Source organism: Pyrus communis, chromosome 6 (genome assembly GCF_963583255.1).
Source record: "Pyrus communis chromosome 6, drPyrComm1.1, whole genome shotgun sequence".
Taxonomy (NCBI): Eukaryota; Viridiplantae; Streptophyta; class Magnoliopsida; order Rosales; family Rosaceae; genus Pyrus; species Pyrus communis.
The window spans coordinates 13,633,018-13,653,290 of NC_084808.1; the positions used below are offsets into that span (position 1 = coordinate 13,633,018).

General features: G+C 39.5%; 1 protein-coding gene across 1 annotated transcript; it reads right to left on the reverse strand.

Moving 5' to 3' along the window:
- Positions 1 to 2,860: 2,860 nt before the first annotated feature.
- Positions 2,861 to 7,721, reverse strand: LOC137736079 (uncharacterized). The gene is made up of 9 exons (XM_068475417.1): positions 5,448 to 7,721; positions 5,001 to 5,351; positions 4,832 to 4,918; positions 4,518 to 4,670; positions 4,088 to 4,251; positions 3,859 to 4,006; positions 3,481 to 3,603; positions 3,299 to 3,386; positions 2,861 to 3,088 (listed from the first exon to the last, which is right to left on the reverse strand). The coding sequence occupies exons 1-9, from the start codon at positions 7,719 to 7,721 to the stop codon at positions 2,901 to 2,903; spliced, it is 3,576 nt and encodes a 1,191-aa protein (XP_068331518.1). The 3' UTR covers positions 2,861 to 2,900.
- Positions 7,722 to 20,273: the final 12,552 nt, after the last annotated feature.

The window sequence follows — 20,273 nt, forward strand, 5'->3', positions numbered from 1 at the left end:
ACATCCGAGGCTCGACTCCACCGTAGCACGATATTGTCTGCTTTGGGCCTCGACCATGCCCTCACGATTTTTTTTTTGGGAACTCACATGAGAACTTCCCAGTGGGTCACCCATCCTGGGAATGCCCTCGCCCATTTCTCGCTTAACTTCAGAGTTCTGATGGAACCCAAAGCCAATGAGCTCCCAAAAAGCCTCGTGCGAGGTAGAGATTGTAATATACATATAAGGGTTAGAGGATTCACTCCCCTGGGCGATGTGGGATGTTACAATCCAACCCCCTTAGGGGCCCGACGTCCTCGTTGACACACTTCCTGCCAGGGATTGGCTCTGATACCAAATTGTCACATCTCGGCCCGGGCCCTCACCACATCCTAGACTCGACTCCACCGTAGCACGATATTGTCCGCTTTGGGCCCCAACCACGCCCTCACGGTTTTGTTTCTAGGAATTTACATGAGAACTTCCCAGTGGGTCGCCCATCTCTCGCCCTTTTCTCGCTTAACTTCGGAGTTCCGATGGAACCCGAAGCCAGTGAGCTCTCAAAAGGCCTCGTGCTAGGTAGAGATGAGAATATACATATAAGGCTTAGAAGATCTATTCTCCTGGGCGATGTGGGATGTTACAATTCACCCCTTTTAGGGGCCCGACGTCCTTGTCGACACACTTTCGCCCAGTGATTGGCTTTGATACCAAATTGTCACATCCCGGCCCAGGCCCCCACCATATTCTAGGCTCGACTCTATCGTAGCATGATATTGTCCGTTTTGGGCCCCGACCACGCCCTCACGATTTTGTTTTTGGGAACTCACACGAGAACTTCCCAATGGGTCACCCATCTTGGGATTGCTCTCGCGCGAACTCGCTTAACTTCGGAGTTCTAATGGAACTCAAAGCCAGTGAGCTCTCAAAAGGCCTCGTGCTAGGTAGAGATGGGAATATACATATAAAGCTTAGAAGATCAACTCTCCTGGGCGATGTGGGATGTTACAATCCACCCCCCTTAGGGGCCCGACGTCCTCGTCGACACACTTTCGGCCAAGGATTGGCTCTGATACCAAATTGTCACATCCCGGCCCAAGCCCCCACCATATTCCAGGCTCGACTCCATCGTAGCACGATATTGTCCTCTTTGGGCCCCGACGACGCACTCACGATTTTGTTTTGGGAACTCACACGAGAACTTCCCAGTAGGTCACCCATCTTGGGATTGCTCTCGCACGAACTCGCTTAACTTCGGAGTTCCAATAGAACCCAAAGCTAATGAGCTCCCAAAAGATCTCATGCTAGGTAGAGATGAGAATATACATATAAGGCTTAGAGGATCCACTCCCCTGGGCGATGTGGGATGTTACATTTCCCCTTCCCTACAACCCAGAAACCTCATCCCACCCCACCCCACCCCCACCTCCCCCGCAACCCCCCCCCCACCCCACCCTACCCCACCCAAAACCCCAAAACCCACCCGTCTCCTACCTCATCATCCCCACCCCTTTTCTCCATTCTCTCATCTGCAACCCACCCACCTTTCTCTCCTCTGTAACTCGCACCTACCCTCCATTCTCTCATCTTCATCGTCGACTCCATCCACCAACGACCATCCTCTCTGTCTTCGTGCCTTCATCCATGACTAAGCCCAGCCTTTAAACCCTAATTGTTTAACCTTCAAATCAAACGGTGCAAGAGACTCGCCAGCAGTCTTAAGTGCGGGATTACTGCTGCATTTTGCTGGGTTTGAAGATGGTGTTGGGTTGCGGGAGCATATGGAGGTGGCAGAGGCAGTTTGGACTTCGATTATTCATCTTCAACTTGATTTCACTGGCCATGGCTACGGGTTGAACAGTTGGGTTTTTTGGGGTTTTGGGTGGGGTAGGGTTGGGGGGGGGGGTTGCGGGGGAGGTGGAGTGGGGGTGGTGGGTTGCGGGGGAGGTGGAGGTGGAGATGGAGGTGGGGGTGGTGGATGGCTGGGGATGGGGTGTTTGGGTTGCAGGGAAAAGAAAGGACTCGAGGAAGAAGATGAGATTTTTTTTTTTTTTTTAAATAGGGTAAATTATTATAATATTTTAAATGCATAAAAATTATTAATTTTTCTACGTGGCATAAATTTGGCAGCCACGTCAGCACAAATGTGGATCTCATATTTGCCACGTCATCACTTAACGGTTTACGTAATGGATATATGAAATTGAAATAAAATGATAAGTAAATGTATGAAATTGAAATTTTTTAAAGATGTTATAAGGAATTGAAATCGATTCCAAACCTGAGGTGGTAAAATGTAATTTACTCTTTTTTTTTTTTTTTGGTAAGTAAATGAATTTGAAAATATGAATAATTGTTAAGTTTATATTTGTGAACAATATTATTTGGTAAATGGTATGAAAATTAGTAACTAGTCCTAATCTTCAAATGATTAGGCTTCACTTGTCACCTAATAGCACACACTAGTTTTCAATGGTTTGAAAACCCTTGCTACGGATTTATCCATTTACAGGGAACCGAGTAGAGAGAGGCTTCAAATTTTGGATAAATTTTTGTAAAATTAATAAAATATTAAAGTGCATCAATATGTTGTAGCCTATTTTATCTGACAAGGGGAAGGAGACTGGCGATCAAGAGAGAAAAGAGAGAGATGTGTTTGTAGAATTGTGTAGAGAAATGTGACACACCCCGACCCGCAATGTCCACTTGGATTCTGAATCGAGTTATGCTGGTTAACACCTGGAAGGTGACGAAATCATAAAGTGATGTGGGAAAATGTAAGTAAATTTAAACGTAAAAGTACCTAAATGTAAGAGTGCTCTGTGAGCGGGAATGAACTCATTTCCAATAAAGTATAGTGATTGTATTATGCCGAAACTATTTCTATGTTAGTGAGTCTGATTAACATGCGATTTTACGTTTCATCTACTTGCAAGACTGGGCCGCTTTTTCTGGAGTGCTATTGACATGTCACGAAGCCTATGTGTTATCTCTGTGAATGATGGACGATCAGCAGGATCCGGCGACCAGCACTGTTCCATTAGTTTTTTCCATTCAGAATCACAACGCTTTGGAATAGAAGGCCTCAATGTGTTATTTACAATTCCCCCTTCAGTGGAAGTAGATGAAAATAGAAATTCAGTAATTCAGATAAAACAATAACAAATCAAGTTTCAAAGTGGAAGGTAACAGTTTATGCAGGGATGCTGAAATCATACGTTTTTCATGCTACATTTAGGCAGAATGAAGTTTCTCAACGCGTTTAAGAATAAATTTAGATAAAACAACTCTTTAAGCAAAATATGCTAGAAAAACTTACCTATGATAGCACCACAGTGCATGTTAGCGTACGGTTCCTCCCCAGTCAGGATCTCCCACATTACAATACCGAATGAGAAGACATCAACCTGTCAAAGAATGAACACCCACATGATCAGGTTAAAATTTTTAGGCATGATTTGCTCATCCCCGTTCATAAAAATGATATTCCAAGTTCCTAACCTTCTCAGAGACCCGGTTACTGCTACCATTTAATAGTTCTGGTGCCATCCACGGAAGGGTTCCTCGAACACCACCAGATACTAGTGTGTTGCGCTTAATTCTTGACAAACCAAAATCTCCAACCTGCAAAGCATCATATAACCACCAAGGAGAACTGTATAGTAACTTCCATGTACAAAGAGGCATTCTTGCCTGGTGAATAAAAGGACTGTTTTTAAAAGAACTACTTCTTAATATCTTTTAATTGAAAAACATAGCGAAACTAGTAATTATGTCTGAATCCATTGTAAAAAAAAAAATAAAAAAATAAAAAAATAAAAAAAAATAAAAATACAGAAGACAAGAAGGGTATGCTACATTTTGTATTGAACAAATTACCTTGCATATGGGCCGTTCGGGATCCCTCAAATTAACTAGTAAATTGTCACACTTCAAATCAAAGTGAACAATATTTTTCAAATGCAAATACTCCATGCCAAAAGCTGTGTCCATTAAGATTATGAGCCTCTTTTGACGATCAAGCACTCTGCATGAAGAATCTGATGACTGCATAAATCTTTTTCATGTCAGAGGATATATTGATCAAAACAAAGATGGATCAACTAACCTATCTTTCCTTATTAGGACATGCCTCAACGACCCATTCACCATGAATTCAGCTACAGTTGCTAACGTCCCCCCAGGCCCATCAGGCACCACGCCATAGAATGCTACAACATTGGGATGGTGAAGGGTTGACAGAATCTTTGCCTCTCTCCAGAAGTCCTTAGTCTGTCAAAACAAGGGATCTGCGTTTTCATTGCGAAAATATTCAAAATGTTGGATCTACATTTAACCCCAAGAAATTTTGTATGTATATCTCGAGGCATTGGGAAGCTGTAACATAAATTTAGTATATAATTGAATTGTTTTCTCAAGTTTTTGGTTGTGAATAGCCTGCACATTATGTTATAATTTACAGTACAAATGATCCCAATATGTACTGTAATTAGATATGAAATTCCGAAATTTGAAAACTAATGACTTTGGGGACCAACCAGTCGATCTTGCTCTGATGATCTGCCGGAGAAACAACTCTTTTTTATCCTCTTAATTGCAACATCTGTTCCTCTCCACTTTCCATGATAGACAGTTCCATATGTACCAGATCCTAACTCCTGCAGTTCTTCGAGATCATCATTCTTTATGATCTGTATATAGGGTAGATGATTTTACATTAAAGATAGTATAAGAGAGTCGCGCCAAAAACAAAATTGCATGGTAGAGAAACAAACTAAGCATTCATGATATGTAGAGAGGAGAGAATTAACATCCGATCATGAATATATCAATCAAGATAGTAGTTCTCAACCTGCAAACCATAGATGCCTGCTTCCATTTCCGCTATTGCAACATCGCTAATAGTGTCATGCCTATGACTTCTGTCAGCTGTCACAGCCTATAAAATAGAAAATAGGAGCTCAAGTTTACCATCGAAAAGTTCCATAAAATCATTGCTCAAATTTGAATAGGGAGCTTACCTTGTTATGAGATGCTGTAGCTGAACTTCCGGTCTCTGTTTCTCCAGTTGATGAACAATCATCACTGGCCTCATCTTCTATATGTGAGACGTTATAGACCACTTTGGAGGTAGGGATACCAGGTGGTGTATTATTAGTCAAGTCTTCTACAATAATCACTGAGTCCATCACCTTGTTGTCATGCCGATTATCCAGTGGCTGTGATTGGGCAGGGATAGCACCTTCACAGTTGGTTACTTCAGAAGACTGTCTGCTGAGATATATGTTTTCAACCAAATACTCAGGATAATTTATTGACTCCTTATCATGGAGAGAAAATTCTCTGTCTGGTGCAGCAGTTGTAGCCAATTTCTGAACAGGTTCCAACAGTTGAAATAAAAATATCAGGACACTTGAGGCAGAGATTCAAAGCAATAAATAAATAAACTCAAAGGGATGAGTACTTACAGATGTTGAGACTAAAAACTCCTGAGATGCAACAGGTAGTAGTTCACGTGACTGATGAGAAACTGTTTGACTGCTTACTGTCTCAACTGTAGCACACCGCTGATCTCTAGTACAGTTTTGGCTCCTAAGAGAAAACTGAGAAGTTGTGTCAAATCCATAGCCTTGGGGGCCCGTAGTATCTTCAGAACCTTCAGTTTCGGGGTTTGATGAACAAAAAATCCCACTTTCAGGGAATTGTGAATGTTCCATAGCTAAGCAATCACTGAGAAGGCAGTTCACATTTTGTTCCTTCTTAAATTCCATGACAATATCATTTGATGTAACTTCAACATTTCCTTCAAAGTGTTTCCATTTTTTATCAGCACAAGTGTCATTCCTGTCCGTCTGGTTCAACATCTCCAGACCTCGTTCCACTTTACATTGGTCAGGTTTCCTGATTGTGAATTCATTACCGTGTTTAGCAATTTGATGTTTCCCATCAAGAATCACTTCCTGTTGCACAGGCCGTTCTTGCGAGGACCTTTGTATCTTCAACGAAGGTGATTTTTCTAGTCTGTATTTCAGTGATGACACTGGGATAACTTCTCCTTCGGTGGACCTCTGAACATGATCCTGCAACTGAGAGTCAGAAAGTACTGCATGCATTATTCTGTGGTAAGAAGCATCTCTTTCCCCGGACCCTGAAGATAGTCCCTCTCTATCTTCAGGACGAGAGAGAAACTTTTCCGAATGGAGGGCCTTTTCCAGAATCACACGTCTCTCAGATTCCATACTACTTTTGCCATACTGTGCAGAAGGCACAAAATTTTCGCTAAAACTACGATTGTGGGAGTGCACAATGTGAGACTTTTTAGCCCTATAAGTTTCAGCCAAATATTGGTTATGATGATGATGATTTAACAATGGAGGCCTGTGATGAAGATTATTGTTATAACTTCCCGCATCAAGATAACAGGTATTGTCACATGGATATTTTTCCATACCATAAGGAGCAATGCCTGCATTACCGTCACAATATGATCGGTCCAAATAAAGCTGCACATTGGAACTCTTGGGATCTCTGTGTTGAAGTGGAACCGGGGATATGGGAGGGGATTGATTAAAAGACTTCTTTGGGATCTGAAGAGTAGCTAAGAACTGAGGAGCAGGTTTAGGTAATGTGCCCACTGCACTTGAGGAATTAGGGCTATAATCTTTGGTCTCAAAATATGCACCGGTAGGAGAGTCTCTATGAAAGGTTGGACTATAATCTGATGGATTTCCAGTCTGGCTGGCCAAAGTTTGCTCGCTAGAGCTTTTCTGAGGACTTGGGTCTAACATACCATTAACAGCGAAAACAAATTCGCAGTCAGCACCGATTGGATGTGTAATCCTTACCTCGACAGAACTTGGGCTCTCTGTTTCAGTTAAAGGTACAAGGAAGAGCCTCAGTCTTTGAGAACCCTCTGTTCTCTCTAGCTCATGATATTCCTCTATCATATGAAGAAGGTCCTCATCGGAACAAACAGATACGAGTGCATCAAGATCCTCACCGGGAAGCTGGTACTTGATAGTGTGATGTTGGTTGCAAATTGCAAATGTCTTCTTCATTAGTTCCTCAAAATTGGTGCCTTCACGAATAGATAAAATCCGTGTATCTCCACCTACATATCTGAGTTTCCCATCATTTGGCCGAGGTAATATTCTTCCCCCAAAGCTGCAGAGAAATTTCATTTTGAAAGAGAAAGAACCTTCAGCAAATACTTGACCATAAGGAGTGTATGATAGAGGGGAGTCCACAACATAAAAAGGTGGAGTAGTTGGTCTTGGAATAACCCGATTGCGATTAACTTCATCAGCAAACTTACTCGATGCTTTTCCCATGGCACCATATTCCAAGTGGTATCTGCTCATGTTACTAGGAGAAACATTTTTCTCTGTGTCCGCTAGAAAACCTTTCGGAGCAACTGGACTAAAATCCGAGAATTCTGAACTGCAATCGGAATCTATTCTCTTCATCCCCATAACGCCACCAAGATCCTCGTAAAGCAGTTTAGGGTTTTGGTTTATATTAGAACCCAACCGTTCCGACTGGCGTAGATCAATGCCAGTCAGTACAGGGGCTAATCTTCTTTGTGCAATACGATCCTGCAGAAACTCGGTTGAAAATTCCTCACCGGTCTGTAGACAAATATTAGTCACATTTTCGTTCGCAGCATTTCTGTCACTTCGAACATCATTGGTTGTATCTCTGCAAAACTGTCGACCAGAAGTACCAGGAACCTCACCAGTCATGGTCTCAAAAGAAGTTCCACTTCATCAAAAGCTTATCTATGAACACCCTATCGCCTTTCAGCTTTAAATCCTTGATGAAAATAACAATTCCAAAATGTCTTTAACCAAACAATGCTCAAAACAAATAAATAAATCTATCTTTAAAATTCATCCCATGATGCACCTACGAACACTCTCTGGGCCTCCATCACATATCTTCTAATTCTTCTTTCAGAACAAATGCCAGAGTGAACTTGACATTAAATTCCAAATTGCTAAACTGCGTACAAATTCCTTGACGGGTGGTATCCATAATTTCTGTCTTCGTAAAAGTCACCATCGCGTATCATCACAAGGTTTTCATAACGAAAGATAGCCTGACAACATGGTGCAATGATTTGCATAGAGCTGATTATCAATGGAGAAACGATTTACAATGATCAAACCAACGCAATATCCGTTTCCTCGCCACCTAAACAAATAATTTCACATATTAATATGGTTATTCCGTGTACTTTTGACAAACAACTAGGCATACAGCATTGAAGAAAATAAAAATATGAGAGCCAAATCTCACAAGCATATGAAAAATGAAAAACGAACATGAACATTAACATGCAAAAGAAGAAAAGATATAGCAAACTGGGTACCCTTGCGGTTGTTAAAATGCGGTGATCAACGTTTGAAATCGAAGCTCAAAGGTTGGTGCAGTGGGATTTCAGCATTTCGGATTAAATCGGAAAGAGGAAAATGGATTTAGGAGCTGGGGTTTTGTTGGTTGGTTGAGAGAGAGAGAGAGAGAGAGAGAGAGAGAGAGAGAGAGAGAGAGAGAATAGGGGGTCGGAGTTGAAGCGACAATAATTACAAAGGATTACGCGGCATTAATACAGGGATGGAGGGAAATGAAAAGACGAAACTGCTCTGAACTAATTTATTAATGAATTGTCTCCTTTTTTTCGTTTTTTTTTTCTATTTTTTTTCTTTTCACCAAGCACATTATCCCCAAATGAGAGATGTCAAAAGATGAATAACAAATATTAATTTAAGGGCTTATAACATCTTCAAATAGGGTAATGCTAAGTAGGCCTGACAAACAGGTCGTGTTTGTCGTGTTCATGTCGCTTTCGTGTAATACCTGTTATCTTAACGGATCGTGTCGTGTCATACCCATTATCTTAACGGGTTCTTAACAGGTCATGTCATTTTACCCAACGGGTAAAATAACCCGACTTGTTATGATCCATTAAGAAAAATATTTTATTTTCTAAATTTGCACATACCACATTGCCACATAAATCTTACTTCGAAAACTAATTCGAAACGAAAAACCCCAAATTGAAAAATCGAAACCAATCTTAAATCGAAAACTAATTTGAAGCAAAACCCTATATTTTGAAAGTAGTTCGAAAGAATCAACTATTACCTCAATTAGGGATTGAGATTTGCTCAATCTGGAGAGAAAGAATCAGAGACAAACATAGTAGATCGATTGGCGGTAGGTTACTAGGTCGTATGTGGTGACAGTGGTGTGGTGGAGGGAGACTGGAGAGGGTGGTCATGGATTCATGGATGGCCAGAGTTGAGGTTCGAGACTGAGATTCAAGAGTTCAGATCGAGAGAGATAAAGGTACTGGCTAAGAAAGAAAGTCTGATTTAAGTCTGAGACAAACATTGGATGGCCAAGATTAAATCTCAGCAGATCCAACAATCATCAATTTTTAAAATTTAATTTTAAAAAAAAACATATATATATATATATGTGTGTGTGTGTGTGTGTGTGTGTGTGTATAAACTTTCAACTCAGTTCTAGATTAAATCCTACTACTTTTAAGTACAGTTTTTTTAGTGGTATAAAATTATTAAATTAATATTTTTCTTATCGTGTAACGGGATACCGCCATGTATACTTGGACCGACCCGTCATGTTAACATGTGCTCATCAGGTTACCCGATAATGATTCAATTCGTTATGGTGTTGACCTGAAAACCTGTTAATTTCATGTTGTTTCGTGTCAAGTTAACGGGTCGTGTTAGAAATTGTCGGGCATAATGCTGGGGAGTCAAATTTTGGAAACTAAATTTGCAAATTAAATTATATGTCACCAATAACAATGAGCACGTTTATCAACGCTTAAATAATAAACCAATCATTAACTCCCATATTCTTTAGTTTCCATAATTTTGTCTATAAATTTAGTCTTCCTAGCATTACTCTTTCAAAGAAGATGTAAATTTTAAACATAAATTTTAATTTTACAGCCTATGTAACAATTTGACATCTTTTAACGGTATATAAGCAAATAAACACATATAATGCCCTACTAGGACGACAATAATAAGTACAAAAAAGATCAAAAGCTTATTGGGTGTCAAAAGTACACAGTTTGTCTATTTGGAGTGTGTTTGGACTGTTTTCGAAATTCATGGGATAAAATGGGTGTGCGTTTGACACTCCTTTGGAACTCAAGAAAATCAACACATATAATGGCTACTAGGACCATAAGAATGTGTACTCAAAAGATCAAAAAATTATTAGGTGTCAAAAGTACACAGTTTTCTCTATTTTGAGTGTATTTAGACTGTTTTTGGCATTCATAGGATAAAACGAGCATGCGATTGACACCCTTTGGAACATAAGCAAATAAACACATATAATGCATTATTAGGACCATAAGAATGAGCACTCAAAAGATCAAAAGCCAATTGGGTGTCAAAAGTACACAGTGTTTCTATTTTGAGTGTATTTGGACTGTTTTCAGCATTCATGAGATAACCGAGTGTGCCTTTGACATCCTTTGGAACTTAAGCAAATAAACACATATAATGCGTTACTAGGACCATAAGGATGTGTACTCAAAAGATCAAAAGTTTTTTCTCTTCAACCGACATGTCAAATTAAACTATTTTTTTATTATATTAAACTTTTTTTTTTTTTTTGAAACTTTTTTTTTAACAATATATTAAACTATTATAAAAATTGTTTTTACAAAAACAATAATAATATGCATTTAATGATCCATTAAAAGAAGATTTGAAGTTGCAGTCAATCCATGTCATGCCACATTAGATTTGGTTTTTTTGTTGGAAAACATTGTCGATGCGTTTTTTTACTGTTAGTGCTGATTTGTACGTATCAGAAATAACACTGGAAAAAAGGTCCACATCAGCTATAACAATAAAAAAATAAAAAAAAAATAAAAAAGACAACATAAGTGCTTGCAAACCGAAATGCCAATTCTTGTGTGGCATGACGTGGAATGGCAGCAAAGGTGGTGGCTATCAAATTTGAAAACAACTTCAGATAATTTTAATTAAATATTAAATGCTTTTTATTGATTTTTTTATTGGTTTAAAGCATTTCCTTTTCATTTCCTTTCATTACCAATGCATTGTTTAAATATATTTATACATTTTAGTTTGTTTCCTTTAAGTTAAAATTTTACATATCGGTGAAGAGAAAAACTTTAAGAGATATCAAAATGTCAAATGGGCTGTCAAATTTAAATTTTATATTTAAAATTTGACATCTCCTTTAAAGATGGTCTTATGTGACAATGTCAATTTTTTTTTCTTCACTTATATGTTTTTTGCTGTAACAATAGTAATGTAAGACTTGATTTTAAAAAGAAAAGAATTAAAAGAAATATTCATAATAATAAAGAATTAAAAAAATAAAATGAACACTTTGTTTTCTATCAAATTTGGCAGCAGGTAGTCCTAACGTCAATTCATGTCAAACTAAGGTATTGAGTTTCATCATGCCTTCAAGTTCTACTACTTAGTTTACGTGGTGAAATGACTCTTTGATTGGAGATGCTAAATATAGGGGTCGGAAAAGGATCCTCTCTGGATCACTTCCACCTAATCATCTTCATCAAACAATCCAGACTCTTGAAATATGATCCAATGACTAAAAACATAGGCATAATCTAAAAGTTATAATAACTTTAGCCGTTGAATCAAATTTCAAGGGCCTGGATTGTTTGATGAGGAGGATTAAGTGGAAGGGATCCGGACCTTTTCTATAGGGGTCCAATTCTATTATTTCACACCAACTTTGTTTTGGTGTTTTTTTATTTTTTTATTTATTTCATGTCAATGGTTGTTGTATCTAAATTTTCACAAGTGAAAGTATTAAAAAACAAAACAAAAACCATGTATGCCACCATTGCTACCTTCATTGCTACCCACCTACCACTATTACCACCGCGATCATCGACATCATTGTTGTTGCCAGCACCGCCATATCGATGATTGCGGTGGAGATAGAGAACAAGGATCCAACAAGCTAACCAAATTTCGCCTTAATTACTCAAGGTACCAAAACAACCTCTACTACCACGTCACAAAGCGAGAAGCTGGTTTACCAAATTACACCTTAATTAATCAAGGACTTTAAATTCTCTTGATTTAGTGAGCTATGAAAAAAGTTGAAGTTCTACCATAAAATCAATTGGCAATATGGGGAGTAGCCCAACTACTTATAAGCACATGCAAGGTCTCTCTTCTCATCAATGTGGGATTCATTCTCAATATACCCCCTCATGTATGGTGAATTTTTAAGTCTAACATGTGACAACACAACTCAGGTGTCGTGAAGCATGTGTGGTCGTTGTGCTTCATATTACTTGCTCTGATACTATGAAGACACAAAATGACAAGCTGTGCCTAAATCAAGTTTCGGTTTAACAAAATCTAGAATTTGAGAGACAAAGTTGTACCTAACTCAAATTTTATTTTTACTTTGTTTTATCAACATACAAAAATCAAGTTTAAGCACTTCATATCCGTAGGAGTTTATTTTAGAAAAATTATGTTGATGTTGCAATCCTATTAGATTAGGAGTGTGATTGTGTAAATCTTAGTGTATCTAGGGATATCTTGGAATATTATCTAAGTTAGATATTATCCTATTAGAGTTGTAATCCTATTAGGGTCAAGATTTAACCTATCCTACTACTATAAATAAAGGCACAATGGGGTGATACAACACACACCTCGAAATTACATCTCTCTCTATCCTCTCTCTTGTCGTCGGCCTTCTCCCTCTCTGGTCCTAAATACAGTTTAGTAAATTAGGTCTACAACACATTATCAGCACGCTCTTACCATAAGCAAATGAATTGAAGAATCATGGAGGAGGCTTTCTTATACAATATCAAAGGCTCAATTATTTTCTGCCAATCAGGCTCTTTTAAAATAAATTAATATATTTGAAACAACCTTGAAACATGAAAACATTCCCCATAATGCATGAACCCCCTTATATTTATATTTTCTTTTCAATTATATATATATATATATATATATATATATTGCATATGTGTTCATATATTTTGTCAATATATATATATATATATATATAGATATATATATATTTGTTCGTGCATTACACAATTATGCTATGTGGAATTTGTGAGTCAAAGTATCAAAATTAATTTAGAAGCAATTAGGATTTTTAACCCTAAAATTTGGGGGAAAAAAAAAAGGGAAAAATCTACGATTTCTCGTGGCTGAACCGCGGCACCACGCCGCACTGCCAAGTTAGCTGGACTGAAGCCAAAGCATAGCTAGGACGACGTCGTTTCGACATCCTACACAGCACCAGGCCTCAGCTTGGGTTGGTTTTCAAACGGGCATGAAGCCCTGAGTCAACTGCAGAAGGCTCGCATGCCTTGCTAGGATTTGCCTTGCCTTGGCCCTTTACACATTCAACAAGCTTAGGCTTGTTGGGCTTCACCTGTATGACCCAGCCCGCCTGCAGCCAGTTATGCTTGTTAGGCTTGCCGTCTGTCACAGCCTGAGACCATAACAAGCTAGCCCTTGCGGCTGGGCTTGCCCAAAAACGGCCCACAATGAAGCCAGCTCTCGCTGGGCTTCAGAAACACCCATCCTAGGCCATCCCCCGTGCTAGGCCTGTATTCCCTGCGCCCTTTTCGGCCCAAACCAGCAACTTGGCTGTTAGGCTTTCTTCCCAGAACCGGCCCATAGCCTGCATTCATGATTGAGCTTCCTTGGCAGCCTACCCCGTGGCCAAATAAGCCTTTAGGACCTTGCCCAGTACACGACACCCCCATCCCACCAACTTGGGTTGCGATTTTTTGTTTTTTTTGGGAACCCAATGCTATTTTTTTAGCATTCTTGCTTCTTAAACTATACTCTTATAATTTAAGATGTTACTTATAAAGCTAATATTAACCTGAATGTTATTATTTGCTTCTACGATCAAATATGTATGGTTATGATCCATTAAATTAATTAAAGTGACCAGCAGTCCATTAATTTGACAATTAATCCAAAATTATTAGCCTGAAGCTCACTTATTAACGATTCAATAAATTATTTCGTTTCTTTGAACTGTTGATTATCTTTTGTAGTCCCGATGCACTCACACTTGGGTTCCTGAAGCAATCCACAAATTTACCACACTTTATTGTATATTGTATTCGTTGTTCTTGCAGGTACTCCCATATATGAACCGAATGTTCATGACTAAATTGAACATGAAGTTTCGAATTTAGCACCTTTGAAACTCGAAGTTTTCATTCAAAACATACCACATGGAACCCTTAGCTTTCATGCCTAAATTAAACCAATACATGTCTATAGAACACGAATGCTCTACAATAGATGTCTGTGGCTTTCCATATGATTAACCGCGATTTTGTTGTGCCCTCTGTTTTAGGGACATTTCAAACTTGAACAAGCTCGATTTCACCGCTCTAGAAGTATCTGGAAGAAACTACCTGAAGTGGATTCAAGAAGTAAAGCTTTATCTTACCGCAAAAGGGTATTAAAGCCATCATCGAGGAACCTACCGATGACAACTGACACGCCCCAATCCTGATGTCCGGAAGACAACGAGATGGCCACGTGCTGGCCGACACCCAAGGGTAACACAAGCCATTTAATAAATGCATATGCCAAGAACATGAGAAAACATGCATATAAATTTTGCTCGAACTACATATTATAACATGTTCAGAGCATATATCTAATTCAGAATACAACTGGAAGGTGCTATTAAAAGTGAAGTCAAAGCAGAGAGGATGGCATAATATCACTGGTAGGGGAATGCCTCATAGCTCGGATTGTATGCCTCATTCCTATGTCCTGAGGGGGCGGAAAAACAAACATGAGTAGACCAAATTGATATATATATATATATATATATATATATATATATATAATACTGAAACAGTTATTCATCAACTTACTAGCCCCCAAAGTTTATGAAAATTCATATAACATAATAAGTAATAGGTTTTTCAAAAACCCTAGCATGCCATAAAACCTTTCATAAAACATATATCATATAATATGCTAAATAGTGGTATTATGTATCAGTGTTATACAGCCGAAGCCACCAACCTACGCCCGGCCGAAGCCAATATAAGGATCATCGCCCGTAGGCAGAACAGTGACCACTAGATACATACAAAAGCATTGAATATAATCTTTCCAACATAAGTACATATATCTCAAAAACATCTTCATAGTATATAGTCATCCATCATATATACTACAAAGAATGTAAAAATATGTTCATAAATAGTATATAGTCATCCATCATATATACTACCAATAACATAAATTCGATAAAGTATGGTATTCCAAAATATTTTCAGTTAAGCATGATAATCATAAAGTGTAAATATAATTTACTCATAAAACGCAACCATTAAATCATGCTTTTCATGTATGCATTTCTAATAGTAAAATATGCATTTCAGAAAGGGGTCCACTCACAGATACTCCGTCGTCGAAGAGCCGTGCGAATTAGGAAGAACGGAATTGCCGCTAATAATCACACCTAAGCACATAAAGGTTCCAATTAATAAAACTCTACCATAACGATTGAATTTCAAAAAATGACCGTCATAAACAGATTTGGAAAAGTCACCAACGTCGCAGTCCACAGCAACGTGTGTGCCCCACGCGTTAACACCAGTAGCCCTTCACGCGCGCCCATGCGCAAACCCACGCACGACCTGGGTTTTGGGTTGGACCGAGTTTGGGCTTGGGCTTGGGCTTGGGTTTCTTGGGCCGTAGGCCCAAGCTTGCATGGCCCAAAAGCCTGGGATTCATTTGGGTTTTGGGTTAAGGGTTTAACGGGCCTAAGGCCTGAGTTGGACAGCCTAAGGGCCTGGGTTAAATAGGGTTTGGGTTTGGGCTAATAAATGGGTTGAGCTTGGTAGCTCGACCCAAAACTCTGGGCTAAGGAACTTGGGCTTCCAGGTTTGGGTCAGCTGACCCGTTTTTCATCGAGGAAGAAGGCAGGAGCCTCCTGATATTCGGTCAATGCCAATTCACCACCTTACCCTAGGATATACTTATTAAAATGAAGGTAGAGATGAGAGGGAGAGATTCAATACCTTCGTGGTCCCTTACCGTGGCCGGGAAGTGGGCTTGAGTCTTCGGACTCACGGAGAAAGTTAGGTGCACTGAGCTCCGATGGATGTGCTTTGTGTTTCACAGAGGAGATGAGGGAAAGAGCATGGAGTGTGGGTGGTGGTGAGTGTGTCCTCGGGGAAAGAGAAAGAGCGAGATCTGAGGGAAGGAGGTCTACGAGAGTAAGAGAGTAACTTGGGGGGGAGAAGAGAGAATAAGAGAAAGAAATAGGGGTGAGGGAGCTACCACGTGGCAATCAAAGAGAGAGAATGTGTGTTAAGAGAAAATCCAAGATGGAATCTAGATTGTGTAACTTCATAAATTTAAAAATGTGAATTTACAATTAACTTTGGAGTGGGGTTTCACACCAACCCCGTCGATGAAGCTGAGAAAAATACTGCAATGATCTTCATTTGAAGACACATCCATGATACACTGCAGACTGAGTGCCTCGCTAAGAAGTACCTATGCACCATTTGGCTTGCTTTGGCGGATCTTTTTGATCACCAGAAAGATATTTACTTACCTAAAACAAGACATGACTGGCAGCATTTACGCTTCCAAGACTTTAAGTCTGTGAATGAATACAACTTTGAAGTTTGTAGAATCCGATCACTGCTTAAGTTCTGTAAAGTGGACTTAACCAACAAGGATTTCCTGGAAAAGACCTATTCGACCATCAATGCTACCAATATTATCTTGCAATAACAATATAGGGTAGAGAAGTTCACCAAATTTTAGATTTGATCTCTGTTTTACTTCTTGCTGAGAAGCAGAACCAGCTTTTGATAAAGAATCATCAAGCTCGACCCACTAGCTCGAACGCTCAGCCTGAAGCGCATGCGACTAATTCTAGCAGCCATAACGGACAGAAACCTCATCATCGCCGTGGAAATAGGCGAAAATCCCACCCACTAGCCCAAGGTCAACAAAGTAGAGGCCCCACCTAAGGAAATTTGACCCAGAAGTGCCAACCCCTTACCCCTAAGGCCACAAACTTCAAAAATAAGGGAAACTGTATCGCTCAATCGGCTTCCACTAAATTGAACATGTGCTACCATTATGGATCAAATGATCATTGGTCACGCGTATGCCAAGCTACCCCCGAGGCTATTACCAAGTATCATTCCGTCGTGAGACCAACTTTGTGCATGTGGAACATCCCGAAGATGCTACTAGAACTATAGAGGTTTCAGATTTTCAAGAGGTACCTGCTCCCATCGAAGAATAAAGTTTTTATTTTTCTAAAACATGTTAGGGTGTTTTACACCCCTAGTGGCCGAACCTCTTCTTCCCCCCTTATTTTCTAGGTTTATGGTTTAATTATTGGACAATTTTTCTAAGTTTTTGAAGTTATTTGTTTGGTTTGGTTTGGTTTGTTTTGAATTATGGATAATTCTTTTTATGGATATTCGAGATAATCAATATCATGTTGAAACCACTGAAGAGAATGGTTATGAATTTCTTTGTATCACTTTTTACGAATATGACCAAAAGCATATTCATGAGAAGCTAGAACATCTCCCGAGTAGGTTTTACAAAACAACTATTCAATCCATGGAGACCCACCACGTGGCCAACCCTATGCATGGGTTCCAAAGACTCTCTTGCTTTGGTATGACCAAATTGGACACCCTGAACGAGATATGATATGTCGTATCCTCAAAGTATCACATGGGCTTCACCTTACATCTTATCCCGGCCATTTGCTTTGCAAAGCATGCTCGTTGGGGAACTTGAACATTCAACCTTTAATTACAAAGATTATTCACGACCCCCCCTAAGTTTCTTCAGAGGATTCAAATGGATATTTGTGGACCTATCCAACCAACATGCAGACCATCTAAATATTTCATGAGTTGGTTAATGCATCGACGCGTTGGTCACATATTTACTTATTGTCCACACACAATGCTATATTTGTGAAACTCTTAGCACAAAACATTAAGCTTAGGGCTCACCACCCTAATTATCCAATCAAGTCGAATGTTGCTAAGTTTTAGAGATATTCGAGATAATCAATATCATGTTGAAACCACTGAAGAGAATGGTTCTGAATTTCTTTGTATCACTTCTTACGAATATGGCCAGAAGCGTATTCATGAGAAGCTGGAACGTCTCCCGAGTGGGTTCTACATAACAACTATTCTATCCGTGGAGACCACCACGTGGCTAACCCTATGCCTGGGTTCCAGAGCAGCCTCTCGTTTTGGCATGACTGAACCTCAAAGTATCACATGGGCATCACCTTATGTCTTATCCCGGCCATCTGCTTTGCAAAGCATGCTCATTGGGGAACTTGAACATTCAACCCTCAATTACAAAGATTATTCACGACCCCCCTAAGTTTCTTCAAAGGATTCAAAGGGATATTTGTGGACCTATCCAACCAACATGCAGACCATTTAGATATTTCATAATGTTGGTTGATGCATCGACTCATTGGTCACATATCTGCTTATTGTCCACACACAATGCTGCATTTGTGAAACTCCTAGCACAAATCATTAACCTTATTGCTCACCACCCTGATTATACTGGAGAGTTTATATCACAGACTTTTGACTATGATTGCATGTCCATTGGGATTAAAGTTGAACATCCTGTACCCCATGTTCACACCCAAAATGGCTTGGCAGAAGCTTTCATAAAGCGCCTTCAAATGATAGCTTGGACTTTGGTTATGCCAACCAAATTGCCAGTATCTACCTAGGGCCATGTAATATTGCACGTAGCTATGTTGGTCCGCTTGAGGCCCATCACTACCCAACCTCATTCACCATCACATTTGGTTACTGGATACGAGCCTGATGTCTCGCATTTATGTGTATTAAGGTGTGTAGTTTATGTGCTAATGGCGCTGCCACTGCGTACCGAAATGGGTCCCTAGAGAAGATGGGAATATATGTCAGTTATGATTCACCATCAATTATTCGCTATTTAGAGCCCTTGACAGAGGATCTTTACCGCACGCTTTGCAAATTATTGCTTCAATAAGACAGTCTTCTCCTCGTTAGAGGGAGATAAGATCACTAATGTTCCTATAGAATGCCACGAATTGTCATGGATTACTCCCACTATGTCTCATTTAGATCCCTGCACTCCTCAATCTAAAACTAGAGTGTGACGTATTCTAGATCTTCAGAGCATTGCTCAAAGCAAGCCAGATGCTTTTACTGATCTAGCAAAAGTGACGAGATCACATATACCCGTTGCAAATGCACCTGTAAAGATCACTGTATTTAACGTATGTCGTAATACCACCTTGGAAAGCCGAACCATCCATAAGGGTAGGGTGGCCGCACCTTCCACGTGGTTCGGTACACTGGTGGCTAGCCAATCATTTGCTTCTACTTTGAAGTGTGGCAAACTTTTTGGTTCAAAGGATTCATAACCCTGGAAGAAGAAAACGGCACAAACTAGTGACCCTAGTCTGAATCCGACCATTGCTTACTCATCTGTTCCAATGCATGAGGTTATTCTAGATTACACGAGACAAACCAACCTCTTGAGAATCGTGAGATTTCGATCCACTACGTAGTATTAGATGAGGTTTAGAATAGGAATGAGATGATCGTCAATGATGCATTTGCGTACATAATAGCTACTGACATCATACTTATCGATGACATTGAACCACATTCCGTTAATGAATGTCAACATAGAATGGATTGGTCAAACTGGAAACAAGCAATCCAGGTCGAACTCAATTTGATTGCGAAACGTAAGGTGTTTGGGCCCGTAAGTCCTACTCCACCACATGTGAAACCCATGGGCTACAATTGCGTTTTCGTAAGGAAGCGTAATAAGAATAATGAAATAGTGCAATACAAAGTGTGCCTCGTAGCACAAGGCTTCTCATAACGCCCTGGGATTGATTACGAAGAGATGTATTCCCCTATAATGGACGTCATAACGTCTTATTAGTTTGGTAGTTTTTGAAAAACTGAATATGCAGCTTATGGACGTGGTAATCACGTATTTTTATTGGGATCTAGATAATGGAAATCTACGTGAAAGTTCCAGAAAGACTTTCATTAACTAGTTTAAATAGTTCTAGACCATGGAATACTCTTTCAATTAGATTGAGGAGATCACTATACGGATTTAAACAATTTGGATAATGGGGTATAACCGTGTGAGTGAATATTTGACAAGTTAGGATTATGTGAACAACAAACT

Coding starts and splice junctions, on each gene's coding strand:
- LOC137736079 (XM_068475417.1), bottom strand. CDS start 7,721: ATGACTGGTGAGGTTCCTGGTACTTCTGGTCGACAGTTTTGCAGAGAT. Junction 4,671..4,831: donor CAGGCATCTATGGTTTGCAG/GTTGAGAACTAC, acceptor CCCTATATACAG/ATCATAAAGAATGATGATCT. Junction 3,089..3,298: donor GCACTGTGGTGCTATCATAG/GTAAGTTTTTCT, acceptor CTTCCACTGAAG/GGGGAATTGTAAATAACACA.